Here is a 16,255-nt window from a genome sequence, read left to right as displayed (position 1 = left end):
CAACACTTCTCCCATCATAGCACAGCCTATGCCATTGAGCACCATTGCATGGAGGAGTAGATGCAAGAGCAGGACAACAGGATGAGGAATCTTTTCAGATGGCTACTGTGACACAAAGGTGGTGCTCTTTCTCAAAGAAATTCTGAGGTTTCCCAGTCTACCTCTCCTCTGGAAACAAAATGCACTGACAGGCTGCAAGAAGGATCAGTTTATAAGGCTCAGATTTCCCAGCTTTGCACTGTCCTGAGGAAAACTTGGGGCATCCCTTGCAGTCTGTGAAGTGAACGGTTGCTCTCCTTTGCTTCCAAATAAAGATTAAGCTTTAAGTTGCCCAAATCAGATATGAATGCACTGGGGCTGGAGCCAGGCAACAAACTTCAGATCCAGACTCCAGCAACCAAAAATAACCTTGGGAAACAATCTTCTAAACTCCAAGCTTTAATTAAGACCATGTTCACCCCCCACCCATATTCCAGGGGAATTAATCTAAATGCATCTCTGGCTCTCTACTTGATGCTGTTCAGCCCCATACCAAACAAACAAGCATACATAAATAGTTGCAATGTCCTTTTTCAGTAGTTTCCCCCCACAAAAGCTAGCGAGAGATATGTAGGCCCTTAACCACAAGAAGGCTGAGATGAATTCTGCATGCTCCAAATTTAGAGCCATTGGGATCCAAGCTTTCCACTGAGTTCAATTTCAAAATGCAAATAAGATTTCATGATCCACAACCTTCTCATTCTACTGTCTGGTTTTTACTTATTCAATAAAATGAGCAAAGAAAGAAGGGTTCTCTTCCAAGCTTAGTTACTGAAGAATAGCTCAAAAGTGCATTGTCTGACCCATAAAACTCTCATGCTCCACTTCTCTCAGCTGGCAGGACACAGTGATTCACTGCCAGCAGATATCTCCTATCTCTGCACTAAGTGCCAGAATAGAATCCTCTGCTTAAGTGCAGACATCCTGCTTCTTAGAAATCCTAACCCTACCCCGATGTGCTTTGTCAATACCAATGCATCTCTCCACATCTGAGCAATTTTCAGGATCCCCCCTGCTCCTGTTTATAGGCTGCTTCTGCAGAATAAATTGCCATCAGCAGCCCAGAGCTCCATGTCAGGTACGAGGCTGCTTCAGGTCATTCCCAAGCATGGTGAATAAATAACTCCAGGTACCGCTGAGGTCAGCTAATACAGGATACAGAATTAACCAGGTCAGAAAGGACCCTCAAGATCATCAAGTCCAACCTAGCACCCAACACCATCTAATCAGCTAAACCATGGCACCAAGTGCCTCATCCAGTCTTATTTTAAATACTTCCAGTGATAGTGACTCCACCACCTCCCTGTGCAGCATATTCCAATGACAAATCACTCCTTCTGGGAAGTATTTCTTCCTAACATCCAGCCTAAACCTCCTCTAGTGCAGCTTGAGACTGTGTCCTCTTGTTCTGTCCCTGTTTGCCTGGGAGAAGAGACCAACCTCCACCTGGCTACAACCTCCCTTCAGGTAGTTGTAGAGAGCAATAAGGTCTCCCCTGAGCCTCTTCTTCTCCAGGCTAAACCACCCCAGCTCCCTCAGCCTCTCCTCATAGGGCTTGTGCTTCAAACCCCTCCCCAGCTTTGTTGCCCTTCTCTGGACACCTTTGAGCAACTCAACATCTTTCTTGAGCTGAGGAGCCCAGAGTTGGACACAGGACTCAAGGTGAGGCCTAACCAGTGCTGAGTACAGGAGCAGAATATTTCCCCGCTCCTGCTGGCCACGCTATTCTGGATGCCACTGGCCTTCTTGGCCATCTGGGCACACTGCTGGCTCATATTCAGCCTACTGTCCACCAGTACTCCCAGGTCCCTTCTCATTAAGTTAGCAAAGAATTAAGTTAGCAAAGCGCCATATTTGTTCTCCTGCTGTCAGACATTGCAGCTTGCTTAGCAGGGTTACTTCTGCTGCAGATCACTGCTTCTCTTTTTAGCAAGGGCACACTGCCGTTTGGTTGGGATAAAACTAAAGACATGAAGCAAAATAAAGGATCACAGAAACATTCAGGTTGGAAAAGACCCTCAGGATCACCAAATCCAACTGAGAACCCTGCACTGCAGGGTTCACCCCTAAACCATATCCCCCCCAAGCACCACATCCAAATGACCTTTGAACATGTCCAAGGTTGGTGACTCAACCACCTCCCTGGACAGCTCATTCCAATGTCTGATCACTCTTTCTGTGATTTTTTTCCCCTACTATTCAGTCTAATCCTACCCAGTCATAGCTTGAGGCCATTCCCTTTTGTTCTATCACTAATTACCTGTGAGAAGAGACCAGCACCAGCCTCTCTAAAACATCCTGTCAGGTAGTTGTAGAGTGCAATGAGGTCTGTCTTGCATCATTGCTTCACCAGATCAGTGTGTTGGGCAGTGGCAAAACGTGTTTTAGAGGGTCAGCACATTCTTCATGAGCCTCAGAGCATTTAGAATTCATTTTTGTGGTTGCACCTAATCTTTTTCCCCCCAAATCGACTGGTGGCAAAGGAGAGAAGAAAAAAAATCAAATGAAAATGGCAATTTGTCAAGACTAGCAGCAGCTATAAAGAAAGGATAGTCAAAACCATCCCCACATCTCACCTCCACCCACTGATCACCTCTTTATGGGGCAGTCTGCAAATGGTAACACTGAAGTTGCTACTTAAGGCTATCGTTAACAGGATCTGCAGTCAAATATAGACACATTCCTTGTTGTTTCCTGGGTCATGTCACTTCCTTTGTCACCTCCCACATAACTCTTCCTTCTCTGCTCCCATTCACCCCAAGCAGCTGCTGTGGTGTGGAATGCTACAAGTCCTGTGCTTGTGGCCCTCTTTGACAAGTGCAAGGTTGGGTTATTTGGTTGCCCTTGGAGGTGTGGCTGCAGTAAATGGGGCACAAACCAAGCTCTGCTCTTTGTGAAGCTTCAACTTTGTATAATACCATTTTCACCATACTGCTGGGCTGAGGATTGCAAGGAGAGATGTATTTTGTTCTCTTTGGGGACTATTCACAAGCATTAAAGCAGATGAGTGCATAAGCAGTTGGATTTAAGAATAGCTTTTGCATGGTAAGAGCACTGACTTTGCTCCCCCATGATTTCTGAGATCCTATTTGTCAGCCTTGGCATGTGCAGCTAAATAGAGAGTCCCCAAATCCTTGAAGGTTCATAAATTGCTGTTTGCCTAGGCACTCACACCAGCAGTTAAATGCATATAAGTCATCATCTATTATCTCCCCCAAAATGCTCTATCCAGAGCTCAAGAATTAGGACCAATATTTCTAAATCCTGAAGTCCTGAGAATTATTTGTAGGAATTGATGAACACCTTAGAAAACAAGGAAGCTACTAAAGAGAAATAAATACCCTGACAAATACCCACTTACTGAGAGGTGTGCTTGTATATAATCATCCCTTGGCTCACACATCTAGTCTGACATGCTACTGCAAAAACGGGTTAGGCAGAAAACACACAGAATTTGACTCTCAGATAAGGAAATCTTTAACTCTTCATCAAGATGTGTGGTTTATTGAGAACTCAGCACTGGTTAGGCCACACCTTGAGGACTGTGTCCAGTTCTGGGCTCCTCGGTTTAGGAAAGATGTTGACTTGCTGGAACATGTCCAGAGAAGGGCAACAAAGCTGGGGAGGGGTTTGAAGCACAGCCCTGTGAGAAGAGGCTGAGGGAGATCAGGGTGTTTAGCCTGGAGAAGGGGAGGCTCAGGGGAGACCTTATTGCTGTCTACAACTATCTGAAGGGAGGTTGTAGACAGGGGGGGTTGGTCTCTTCTCCCAGGCAACCTGCACCAGAACAAGAGGACACAGTCTCAAGCTGTGCCAGGGGAAGTTTAGGTTGGATGTTAGGAAGAAGTTCTTCGTAGAAAGAGTTATTGGGCATTGGAATGTGCTGCCCAGGGAGGTGGTGGAGTCGCCATCACTGGAGGTGTTTAGGAAGAGCCTGGATGGGGCACTTGGTGCCGTGGTTTAGTTGATTAGGTGGTGTTGGATGCTAGGTTGGACTCGATGATCTCAAAGGCCTTTTCCAACCTGGTCTACTCTACTCTACTCTAATTCTATTCTATTCTATTCTATTCTATTCTATTCTATTCTATTCTATTCTATTCTATTCTATTCTATTCTATTCTATTCTATTCCATTCCATTCCATTCCATTCCATTCCATTCCATTGCATTCCATATGCCTGGAAGCACCACACACCAAATGAATGGGAAGAAGTTGAGCTCCCCTTTAAATAGTTTCCTAAAGGTTTGATTTTGTTAACTTTAGCTGTCTAAAGGAGGCAATGACACACTGAGCATAAGGAAAGTGAGAAACTTTTAGCACTACAGACACTGTTAGATCCCAAAGGCGTTTCAGACTGATCAAACTGAAATGCTGATAAAGAACAGGGACCTAAGGTCACAACTTCATGAGAAGAGGCAGAAACAAAGCTGGTTTATATTTTTTCACATCCATTGTTTTTCTCACACTTACCCAGTTCAAACATAAAACATGACTTCACAAATAGAGATGCAGCAAAGCTCCCAACCTTCCCACTGACAGCAGATCCAAGGACTAGCATCATGCGACCAATATTTTCACCTGAAACTCCTACCGGTGAGAATGCACTTCAGGTGGCAGACATCAAAGCTATATTTCTCTTTAGACCTCTCACAAGATGAAAAGGATGGAAAAAAGCAAGAAGGGATCTTACACCTCTTTAAGGAGCTATCAGCTGAAACCTCAAAATATGATATTAGGTGGTGATTCTCTGCAGAGAGTTGCTTTCATGTGGTAGACAGCCCAAATACTTGAAGGATGATAAATGATGAACTGTGAATGATTACTTTAATTCAGAGGAGGAGAAGCAGGCTTATGCCTGGCATTGAGGGAAATGTAATCAAAGCCCCTGACATATTAACCATCAAGTGTTTATCCTGGAATGAAGTTGAGTGCTTTTAACTGGTGCTATCAAAATTATTCAGAATGAAGAAAAACCTTGACAATTGAACTTACAGGGGGAAATAATGCATCAAATCTCTCTGTTATAGGAGGGATGGGTTATGTGGCAAAGGAATCATAGTAGGGGAAGTGTAATTACCACTTGGTAACTAAGAGGTAGGAAACCTCTCACAAAGTGTGATCTCCTTTTAAAGACAGTAGAGAACTGCAATGTCATAAGGTTTATGCAGCCACAAGTGCAGTTCACTGAGAAATTACAAGGGATTCTGCCTCAAGGGAAATGGGTAGATGGAGAACCTGGACAGAGGTAATCTCCTCAATTACAAACATAGATGGGGTCCCTGCCTACCATATCCTTTTTCAGTAACAGCACTCACTGAGGGTCCAGTTGGCAGTTACTTTTGTCCCAACAGTTTGATCTGTGTTGTTCTGGAACTGTTCATGCAGCTCCCAGAAAACATCTGCGTGGGTGAGAGTTATGAGTAAGTGAACTGGAATGAATTATTACTTTCAAATTCAAAATAGTATCAGCAAAATACAACATCTCCCTTCTGCTCCCCAGGGTGCAGGGTTTGTAATGCTGAAGGTGCCAACGGGGTGCAGAGAGAGGCAGTGAACGACCGTCAGCTGCTTAGTCTCCCTGTGCCCCACAGCTTTGTGTTCTGGTTCCATGAGCACTACTGTCTAAGGGAGGATTCAGGAGTCAAGGGATTCTTGATACAAATGGCCCCTTGATTCAGAATGGATTCAGACAGTCCCTGGAGAGTCATGGCTTTTCTCAGTGACCATCTGGTGGCTGGAAACACAGGCAACATAGACAAGCTGTGCATGTGCTCCAGCAGCTCAGACCCCATCTCCTCATCCATCCAGAAGATGCTGACCTGCACAGCCAGGGGACCTTTGCACTTACAGCACCATGATTTCATAGTTTCATAGTTTCATTCAGGGTTGGAAGGGACCACAAGGATCATCTAGTTCCAATCTCCCTGCCATGGGCAGGGACACCCCACACTAGATCAGGCTGGACAGAGCCTCATCCAGCCTGCTCCTAAACACCCCCAGGGACGGGGCCTCGACCACCTCCCTGGACAACCCATTCCAGGGTCTCACCACTCTCATGGTGAAGAACCTCCTCCTCACATCCAGCCTGAATCTCCCCACCTCCAGCTTCACTCCATTCCCCCTAGTCCTATCACTACCTGAGATCCTGAGAAGTCCTTCCCCAGCCTTCCTGTAGGCCCCCTTCAGATACTGGAAGGCCACAATTAGGTCACCTCGGAGCCTTCTCTTCTGCAGACTGAACAGCCCCAACTCGATTTCAGCCAGCCTGGGGAAAGTTTGCTGGCATCTCATGTTTGCTTGCCTTGTATTTGTCCACTTTGCAATATCAGAGATTAGAAAGTCCCCACTTTGCTGTGTGCAAGGCACATGGGAGCAACAGGTTTGAACTAGCTCAAATTTGCTGTATCATGGATCTATCAAGTGCTTGTGTGACACCCCCAAAAATCTCTTGAAGCAAGAAATATGTGACACTGGCTAGGCCCTCCAGCCCCTGAGCAGAATCATAGAGTCATTAAGGTTAGAAAAGACCCCAAAGATCATCAAATCCAACCATCAACCCAACACCACCATGCCCACTAAATCATGTCCTGAACTGCCATGTCTACACACTTTTTGAACACCTCCAAGGGTGATGACTTCACCACCTCCCTGGGCAGCCTCTTCCAGTAGCAGCTACCAAATTCCTACATATTGCAGTTGGTGAGGGGCTAAGAAGAGGGTGCTCTGCCATTTAGCTTTGCAGCAGTAGGAGAGACACATTGCTTAGGGAGTACTTGATAGACATCTTTGAGGCTTGTTGGTCCCACAGCAGTAGACCTTATGTTGGCTGGGAATTGTCTTCTTTGCTTCATCATTGCTCTTCCACGCCTGGCTGACTGTTGTCCTTTTTCCTCTAGAATAATTATGGTGGCTGAAAATAAATGCGTGGGACAACTTGTGCCAGTTTCCACAATTTAGCAGCACATGGACATTTGTGTGAAAGTGTGAGCCAGGATGTTTGTGTTCATTCCCCTAATTCTCTCAACAAAATGGTTTTATAAATAATCAGGCCTTAATTGTGTGATTCCAGTTAATGCAGAGGGAGTTAATTAACATCTGGAACAAGTTTCCTGGCCCGAGTTATTAGCTGTGCCTGGTGCAGAATTCAAACAATGTATGAAGTGAGGCCTACAGCCAAATGATTTTGTACATAGCTGAAATGAGAAATGACCAAAGAGGGATGAGGTATGGCGGCTGTGCCAAGATGATGTCCGTGTGTGGTAAACAAGTGTAGACTGAGTCAAGGCACGATTGTTGTGCTGGTCCAAGAGGTGTGCTGTGTGGCAAGGAATAGGCATCACCTCTCAGTTTTATCCCCTCTTCAAACCCTCTGGCTCTTCCTACTTGTCTCCAAAAGCCTCATGGATCAGTGATTCTGGAAACCTTCAAAGCTGGGGGGGATGGAACGATCCCACCAACACAAAGGACAGTCCTCCTGTGCAAATTTCCACGTCCCTAGTGTGTTTTATCCCATCTGTCTGTGAAGTTAAAGAGGAGGGTTTTAATTTTTGCCACTGAGGAGGACAAGGATACCAAATCCCAAAATCTGAATGGGGATGTGTCCTCTTAATCACCAGCATCCCTCCTGCAGAGGTCCTGTGTAAATCAAGGACAGACTTAAGCTGCGCCAGGGGAAGTTTAGGCTTGAGGTGAGGAGAAAGGAGAGTTGTTAGTCATTGGAATGTGCTGCCCAAGGAGGTGGTGGAGTCACCATCCCTGGAGGTGTTCAAGAGGGGATTGGACGTGGCACTTGTTGACATGGTTTAGTAGTCATGAGGTCTTGGGTGACAGGTTTGACTTGATGATCATTGAGGTCTCTTCCAACCTTATTGATTCTGTGATTCTATGTTGAAAATCCTCCTATGGAACTCACATCATTCTGTTAATTCTTTGCTAGCCTTTTAAAATCTCTTTCCCTCACTTTTGGTTGGAAGTAGAAAAATGGTTCTTAAAAAAGGTTGAATAATTTTACTTCCTACATGTCTAAAAGCTTGAGACCTGTCCACGTTCTCCTTTCACTGCCTTTGAAGCCATCACCTCATGGGAGCAAAGGAGAAATAATATACTGGAGGGAGCATTTGTGTGATATTACTCACAGTCTATCCTCAAATGTCAGTGTGCATAGGTCCACCGGGACAGTCAGTGCTCCCAGGAGCTGGTCTCACAGACCTGCAGGCTTTCTCCACAGCTCCTGGCTTCTCACACACACAGTGGCTATCACTTCACCTATTTGAGAACATCTCATTGGAAAAGTCTTTCTTTTTCTCTAGAAAAGGTAGGTAATGTTAGGAAAAAAAGAGCAGCCCATTGCATTGGAGAGTGGTGGAGCAGGGCAGCTGGTGAAAGTGCCATCTAAACTCTCAATGGCCCAGAGGGAAATGTAATCCATCCTGATGACAGTGTGGTCACAGGGCTTACCAAGATTGTGGAAAGCCCTCAGTTTGGCCAGATGGAACTTCTGAAAGAATAAAAAGAAAGAGGTTTGGCCATTAGTCAGAAACCAGAAGGAGGTGGAAGAAATGATTTTTCACCCTGAAAAGCATCCTTTCTCTATTTTTCACTACCAAAGCATACTGAGCACCGCCAAAAATGGATTTTCACATATGCTTTGTGAATCTCCACCTCTAGCTAAGGCAGGGACAATATGTCTGAGCTAGTTATATAGCTGCTCTCTTATTTACCACCTCTAACGTGATGAATTGTTACTGAAGGTTTCTCATCCAAGTTCCCGGGTTTGGTAGAAACCTGTGCTGTGTTTTATGCATGAGTCTTAACGTGGCTGCAGCTAGAAGGCATGCAGATGAGGGAAAGCCTCTCCAAACAATCCCCTAGCTAGGAAACACAAACAATTCCCTCTGAGCTTCAACAGAAAAACCACAAATTGTGGTGCAAATTGTATTTCCATGAAGTACTACGTATTAACACAAAAGAGAAGCAGAAGGGAAAGCTATTCAACCAACAGACATGGGTGAAGCAGAGAGAAATTTAGACTGAAGTGCAGGTGGACCATGTGGCAAGACTCAATGCTTTCCTATAAATGAGAGTCACTGAGCTGAATGGCAGAAGATCCCTTATATGATAGGGTATGAGCTGCCATCACAACCAAATACCCATCCAAGTCTGGGGAATTCTCCTTCTCCTTCTTCTCACATACCAAAGCAAACAGAAATGTAAGTGCCACCACCTTCATTTCCTCATCCATTCCTTTACTTGCCAGAGCTGCAGATCTTGTACTAAAAAAAAATGTGTGTACTGCTGGTATGGACTACCACTGAGTGATCCAAAGCATGCTGAAGGCCACCACTTGTTTCTGCTGATTTACACTGAAGAAAGGCTGATATGGAATGGAATGGAATGGAATGGAATGGAATGGAATGGAATGGAATGGAATGGAATGGAATGGAATGGAATGGAATGGAATGGAATGCATCACTATCATAGAATCAACCAGGTTGGAAAAGACCTCAGAGATCATCAAGTCCAACCTATTACCTACTACCTAACACCTCATGACAACTAAACCATGGCTTCAAGTGCCATGCCCAATCCTTTTTTGAACACCTCCAGGGATAGGGACTCCATCACCTCCCTGGGCAGCACATTCCACTGGCCAATTACTCTTTCTGTGAATTTAGATTGAATATAAGGAAGACATTCTCTCCTGTGAGGGTGTGACACTGGAACATGTTGCCCAGCAGTTACAAACATCCCATCACTGAAAATGTTCAAGGTTAATGTGGATGGGGATGTGAGAAACCTGATTTGGTGGAAGATGTTCCTGCCTGAGGGGTGCTGGGCTAGATAACCTTTAAATGGTCCCTTCCAACCCAAACAGTTCTATGATAAATTAAAAAGATTTGGGATCAAGTCCTAGGCTCAAGGTGAGAAGAAAGTTCTTCACAGAGAGAGTTGTTAGCCATTGGAATATGCTGCCCAGAGAGGTGGTGGAGTCACCATCCCTGGAGGTGTTCAGAAAGGGATTGGTCGTGGCACTTGGTGCATTGGTTCAGTAGTCATGAGGTGTTGGGTGACAGGTTGGACTTGATGATCTTTGAGGTCTTTTCCAACCTTATTGATTCTATGATTCTACGATTCTAAGCTGCAAACAGCTCTGACTCTCAAGTGTCAGTGAGAAAGCAGGAGAAGCCATGCTGGGAAACACTGAAGAACTGGGGTGTCAGCAAGCAGTCCTGCACACCGAGGGACTCTTATTCCAAGGAGCTACAATGATCAGTAGCTCAGCCTTGTTTGGATTTATGACCACTCTGTATTTCATGGATGACTTTCACAAGCTGTGTCATAATTACCAGAATTGCAAATAACTTTTTAATATCAATGTTAAAAAAAAAGAAAAAGAGAAGGGGGGGGGGGGGGAAAGGGAGGGGTGGGGGAGGAAAGGAGTGGAAATCACTCACAGCATTTTTATTGCTTATTTACAAGCTCAAATCAAATGGTTTACAACTTTCTGTTCTGAAAATATACAACGTAAGAAAACACTAGCCTGGCAAAAAATTATGCTTTTATGGTAATGACAGGGATGAGTTATGGTTAGCCTAGTTCAGCTGTAATGGCTGCACAAATGCTAGGGGGGAAAAAAAGCTATTGTACAACATGTTTTGCCACCACAGGCATGGCACCTGCTAGCTCCGCCAGGAGACACAGGAGAGCGAGTTAGCATTTCTTCAGGAAGATTATTTTCAAGGGGTTATAATGGGACCATAAACATTCATTTGGGGAGAGCATATCAGTATGCTGGCTTTAAAAACAAACCAAACTAACCAAACCAAAAAAAAAGAAAGAGGCAAAACCAAAACCACCTTGGGAATTACTGAGCTGGCTTTGCATATCTGGATTTCAGGAGCAAGTTTATGAGAGAGAATGTATGATTTGTTTCTGATCTCACAGGGCTCAAAACTGGTCTGCATCCTCCTTGTGGTCTACATGAATTCACAGCAGGTGAATTTAGTGATATTTACAGAGCCAGAAACTAAATCTTCCAGCCCACTGCTGGCTATCAGGAAATAATCATATTTATCCACAGATTATGTGTTGCACAAATGGCACTGACAGGACTTTCCTATGGATTTTACCGAGCTGCCCCTGCACCCACCCACGATCTCACTCCTTCTTCAGATGCTGCTCAAGGACACCAGCACTGCTTGTTATGCCCCACCTCCATTTGCTGAATTCAGTCTCCCAAACCAGCCACTGAGGTGGAAATTTAAGTGTGGTGTTCCACTGAGATGGGTGAGAAATGCAATGGTCATGAGCTCTGGCACAGAGGGTAGAGATAACCAGCAGCTGCAATGGGTGCTAGGCATGGCAGAGCTGCTTACACTCAACACAGCAATGAAACACAGGAAATGAGATAAATAACATTACTAAATGTATGACACTGCCATCATTTTCCCCTAAGTCCTGTCACAGAAAACTTCACCCAACATACACTGTCAGCAAATATCTACAGGTTTTGGTCCAAGTTTTATGGTCTGACTGTCTTAGCAAATCAATTTTGATAAACAGAATATGAAGACCTGAAAAAAGGACACTAATAGGTCATGCAAAATCAGCATCAACTAACCCAGTTCTGCTTTTTCAAAATGGTTAGAAATCAGAAGCAAGACCCTCTGATTTGCTAAAATTTCAGGGAGGTAGAACACCTCCAAAGAAAAGAATCACTGCTAAGAAAAAAAAAAGTCCAAGTAGACATCTACTTGTGTCTCAAAAATCACAGGTATTAGTCAGGGAATATCTTCCCCAACCTGTGGCCAGTCTGCTTGTTTACTTGAAAGCTTCTCATCCAGCTGGACAGAGTATGACTGAAGATCAGACATTGCATGTTTCATTCTCCACCACAGAATCTGCTCTACCTTACTCAATATTAAAGCCTTGGTAACGCCTTAAGGCAGCAGCAGCTGACCCTTTGAATTAAGATCTTCTCTGCAGTGGATGCCTCATGCCTATGCCTATTGATGTATTTTTAAGTGGAGATAATTTTTTGGTTTGGGTATCTGCTCTGGCTTCCTAGTCCCATGAAAACACCTCTTGTAGCTGGTTTTTTTTTCGTGGCATGTGATTCCCCCTACTCCCCACTCCAATATATTGTTACATCCCACAGAAGAAAAACCATTCTCTGTGTCCATCTTTGTCAAAACTACGGGAGCCACTTCAGGATGACTTTGGAGGGTTCTTTATCACATGGATGAGTTTCCTCCTAATTGCACCCATTAACCCCAAAAGGTTAGGGGGGGGTTACTTCGTATGGGAGAAGCTATAGAAGAGAGGAGTTGCATTTCGAGTGGTTCTCCTTTTAGACTTCCATGCAGGTAACTCTCTGCACACCAATTTGCTTTCTCTTTTCCAACACCCATTTCCTCCTGGGGCTAGTTCCTGGGACAGAGCTGTCTTCAAATAATTTAATTATCGTGTGGCTTACACCTTTTCAGTTCCCCCTGCAACAGTGCGTGCTGCCTTCAGTTTACATCACTCGCTGGAAAACACTCCAAAGCATCGAAAAAACTATTAAATTGTTACAGTATTGGATGCCAACACACAGGGCTATTAGTCTAATTCATCCTTCAGATCAAAGCCCACACAGGCAGCTCTCCTGCCTACAGCTATTTTCCTTTTACTTTCCTGCTTGACAGTAGTCCCTCACATCCCTCTGTTCTACTTTCTTTGAACATACACATTTTCCTTTAGTCATGGAAACATAATTTATGTCCATTATGCTGCATTATAGATTGCAGATCAGGACAGGCGTGCATGACTGCCTGGAACGTCTGTTTGTTGTACGTGGGGTTTCTAAAAATAAATAAATAAGAAAGCCACCCTGCTTCACTGGGGAGAGAAGCAATAGGAAGGGGGAGGACTCGGTGGCGGGGGAAGGGGGAGGGAGGGCTGGGGCGAGCTGCACTCTCTTCTCAAAGTTTAATTTCCAAGTAGAGACCTTGAAGCATTGATTTATTAACATCATGCTGTTTGCTTTTGTCACATTGGGGATGTGGCGCGGGGGGGAGCGGGGTGGGGGGGATGTGGGTAGAGGGGTTGAGAGCTTGGCCCCGCTCCAGCCCGGACCACCCAGCGAGCTAAGCAGGGCTACCGGCGGTGCACACTCCCCGGTTCAAAGGTTCACCCCCAATTCACCAGCTCCATCCGTCACCAGCCGCCTGGCTCCAACACCCCATTGGAGGCAACAGCAATAACAACAATAACAAGCCACCCCCTCCCAATCCCCCCCCACCCCCCAAATATAATATCCTAACAGACGGGCTGTCTGGGACGCGAGAATTGCAAAACCAATCCCCACCCCATCACGGGGAGTGTGTATGCACGGAGCAGAGCGAGTGTGAGGAGGGGGGAGAGAGGGAACGAGACAGACAGAGGGGAGGGAAGAAGGGAGGAGGGAGTCCAGGCTCTGAGAAACATCACTCCATCTCTCTCACTCCACAGGAGCTGAGCAAGGAGCAGGACCATGTTTGACAACACGCAGTACCCCTATAACTGCTTTAATTACGATGGGGATGATTATCCTACCTGTAGTTCTGATGAAGAGAAAAAATTCACCAGACCGGCATACAGGTAAGATGAAGTTTTTCCAAGTCCCCCCCATCTCTGGGGAGGTTTCTGAGCTCTGGGATGGTGGGGTCACAGCTCTTGGGGAGTGCAGGACCTCTCCCCAGGTGTGTGCAGTGGTTCTGGTCCCAGCGCAGGCACAGCAGTGGGCAAATTTCTTTCCCCCCCTCTCTGTGTTTGAAGTGTTCATGATTTGTTTCCTCCAGTGTGGGGACGTAGCAACTCTGGGATGCTGTAGAGCCACCAGACCTCAGATGGTCTCCTCTGACCTCATGGTTTCCCCAGAAGGGGAATTAAATGTTCATCATGCCAATGGAAGAAACAAAGGCAGATAATCCCTGATGTGGTGGGAAGACACATAGTATAGATGTTCACAGGGGCACCTAAGGTCCTTTCCTCAAGCAGGCAAGGTCTCCAGTGACTGTGTCTCTGAGCCTGATCTGCCTCACTGCAGCCTTCCAGGTCAGAGAAACTTTTCTGATGGGGCTTGAGAAGTAGGTGATCTTTCAGTAATCCTCCTGTACCTAAGCAGTCTGTGCTGAGTTCCAGGGCAAACAGCGTAGTTTGGAGTTAACTGCCTGGAGTTATCACCCCAGGGACTCTCAGAGGAGAGGCAGCAACCACACTCAAGACTTAGCCCTCAGATGTCTTAGGTCAGGGCACAAATCCACCAGGAAAACTTTTGTAAGCAGAATATAGGCACACACCTACCCATGTGGTCCTAAAAACCGAGTGTGTGAGTGAGGTGATGGTGTAACAGCAAGTTTTCCTTTTTTCAGCTATATTGCCTTAATTGCAATGGCCATCCAGCAAAGTCCTTCAAATAAAGTCACCCTCTCTGGCATTTATGACTTTATAATGAAGAAATTTCCTTACTACAGATCAAATCAAAGAGCCTGGCAGAACTCCATCCGACATAACTTATCACTTAACAGTTGTTTTGTAAAGGTAAGATCAGTAACTGTATATTTATGTGTACACTGGCTGGGAAAAGAAATAGATGTAGGAATAATCTCATCACTGGGAAAGAAGGGAAACAAACAGCTGAGCTGCAAATCACTTAAAAGCTCTCTGGGTTGTCAATTAGAGATATAAATAGATATAGATAACAAATTGAGGGGACGGAGTTTGCATCCTGTTCGTACAATAAAAGAGACTAGGCTTGTCTTGTGTGTTTACACCATTCTTGAATGTAAATGAATGCAGATGTTAAGCAGCAGCATCTGTAACACATACAAATACTGAACTGCCTTTAAATAAATACAGGTCCCCAGAACAGAAGGGAATGAGAAGGGGAAAGGAAACTATTGGAGCTTTGCGACGGGATGCGAATCCATGCTGGATCTCTTTGAAAATGGGAACTACAGGCGGAGACGAAGGAGGAGGAACATGAAAAGGGAACATAAGGAGCAGAGACCAAGCAGAGGGAAAAGTCCTTCATCCTCCAACATGTCTTCCATGGACTCTGCTTTAAACAACATTTCCTCTCCCGAAAGTAAACACGAAAGAATTGAATCAGGCCCAAGACTACTGGAGGCTCGTGGGCTTGCTCCAAACAGCATGACTAACAGGCAGAGCCTAAGCAGTTCCTCCTTAGCAAAATCGGATTCCGAAATCAAATTCAGCATTGATTACATCCTTTCAGCCCCCGACCCTCTGCCTGTCCTGAGATCTCAATATCGTATGCAAGAAAGTAAATATCACCTACTGGAGGCCCAGCAAATCAATCTCCAGTTCTGGACAATGTGATGTTATCTGTTTGTGGTCGTTGCAGTGTGTTCAGCAGCCCTCATGTCACTGAAAGTCAGCTGCCTGCCTCCTCGTTTGCTTCCCGAGCACTTCTCAGAAAGGGTTACTGATTCACCAGCTGACCTCTGCCTGTGCCCTAAGAACTTTGCTGAGATTAAAGCACAAACAACATCTACCAAGATTGGCTTTGGCTATGCTCAAATTCATGAAATCCCAACTTTGTTTTCTGAACTGCTGTGGACATCATTCCACACCACAGAGACTCTCCTTTTCTCGAGCAAAATCTGACAGAAAAGAGACTCACTGCTCACCCCTTGCTGTATTAAAGTGAAGTTGATTCCACTTTCACCAGTGGAAATTAGGATTAATTCCACTGAAGTATATAGGTCAGAACTTAAGCTGATCTAAAGCAGTGTAATTCTGTCGATTTACACTGGCTGAGAGGGGGGGAGGAGGAGGGGGGCAACTTTGTTTTCTTCAAAGCAAACCTAGACAACCACTTTGTCTTCCCTTATTTTTTTTTTGTTGTAACACCATGTTTCACACTGTTGTGCAGCTTTAATTCACCACTCCTTCCAAAATGCAATTACTTAGAGGGATTTAAAGTATATTTTTGTTGACATTCAGGGCAGGATTGCTTAAACTGTCGAAGTGAAATTGTATTCAAAATCATTTCGAGTAAGCTAATTGCACAGCTGTTGAACTCTGCTTGACTTTGATGGGTGATGTGACAGAGGAACAGAACCTCCCTAATGCCTTGATTTAAAAAAGAAACTAATAAAACATAACCCTCTCCCCTTGTATTGTCAGAAAGCTTCCTGAGATGCTGCAGGATAGTCCTTGAACATCTTTC

At 45.0% G+C, this 16,255-nt stretch overlaps 1 protein-coding gene and 1 long non-coding RNA gene across 2 annotated transcripts in view; one reads left to right on the top strand and one right to left on the bottom strand.

Moving 5' to 3' along the window:
• LOC137445211 (uncharacterized) overlaps window positions 1-15,451 on the bottom strand; it is a 38,528-nt gene extending 23,077 nt beyond the window's left edge. Inside the window, exon 1 of the long non-coding RNA XR_010988368.1 lies at window positions 15,362-15,451. This is a non-coding gene — a long non-coding RNA (uncharacterized lncRNA). The remainder of the gene's footprint in view (window positions 1-15,361) is intronic.
• On the top strand, window positions 13,488-15,823 carry FOXL3 (forkhead box L3). The gene is made up of 3 exons (XM_068146746.1): window positions 13,488-13,659; window positions 14,433-14,601; window positions 14,920-15,823. Exons 1-3 carry the CDS (start codon window positions 13,553-13,555, stop codon window positions 15,400-15,402), a joined length of 759 nt encoding a protein of 252 aa, XP_068002847.1. The 5' UTR covers window positions 13,488-13,552; the 3' UTR covers window positions 15,403-15,823.
• Window positions 15,824-16,255: the final 432 nt, after the last annotated feature.

The sequence above is a fragment of the Melanerpes formicivorus genome, unplaced genomic scaffold, assembly GCF_026170545.1.
Source record: "Melanerpes formicivorus ecotype bairdi unplaced genomic scaffold, bMelFor1.0.p_v2 SCAF_14, whole genome shotgun sequence".
Taxonomy (NCBI): domain Eukaryota; kingdom Metazoa; phylum Chordata; class Aves; order Piciformes; family Picidae; genus Melanerpes; species Melanerpes formicivorus.
The sequence above is the reverse complement of the archived record's forward strand: the minus strand, read 5'-3'. Positions and strand labels throughout refer to the sequence as shown.

What these genes read in the sequence shown, in the direction of transcription:
- FOXL3 (XM_068146746.1), top strand. Translation starts at nt 13,553, where the DNA reads ATGTTTGACAACACGCAGTACCCCTATAACTGCTTTAATTACGATGGG. An exon ending in TTCACCAGACCGGCATACAG is followed by an intron (nt 13,660 to 14,432) that starts GTAAGATGAAGT and finishes TCCTTTTTTCAG; the next exon opens with CTATATTGCCTTAATTGCAA. An exon ending in TTAACAGTTGTTTTGTAAAG is followed by an intron (nt 14,602 to 14,919) that starts GTAAGATCAGTA and finishes AAATAAATACAG; the next exon opens with GTCCCCAGAACAGAAGGGAA.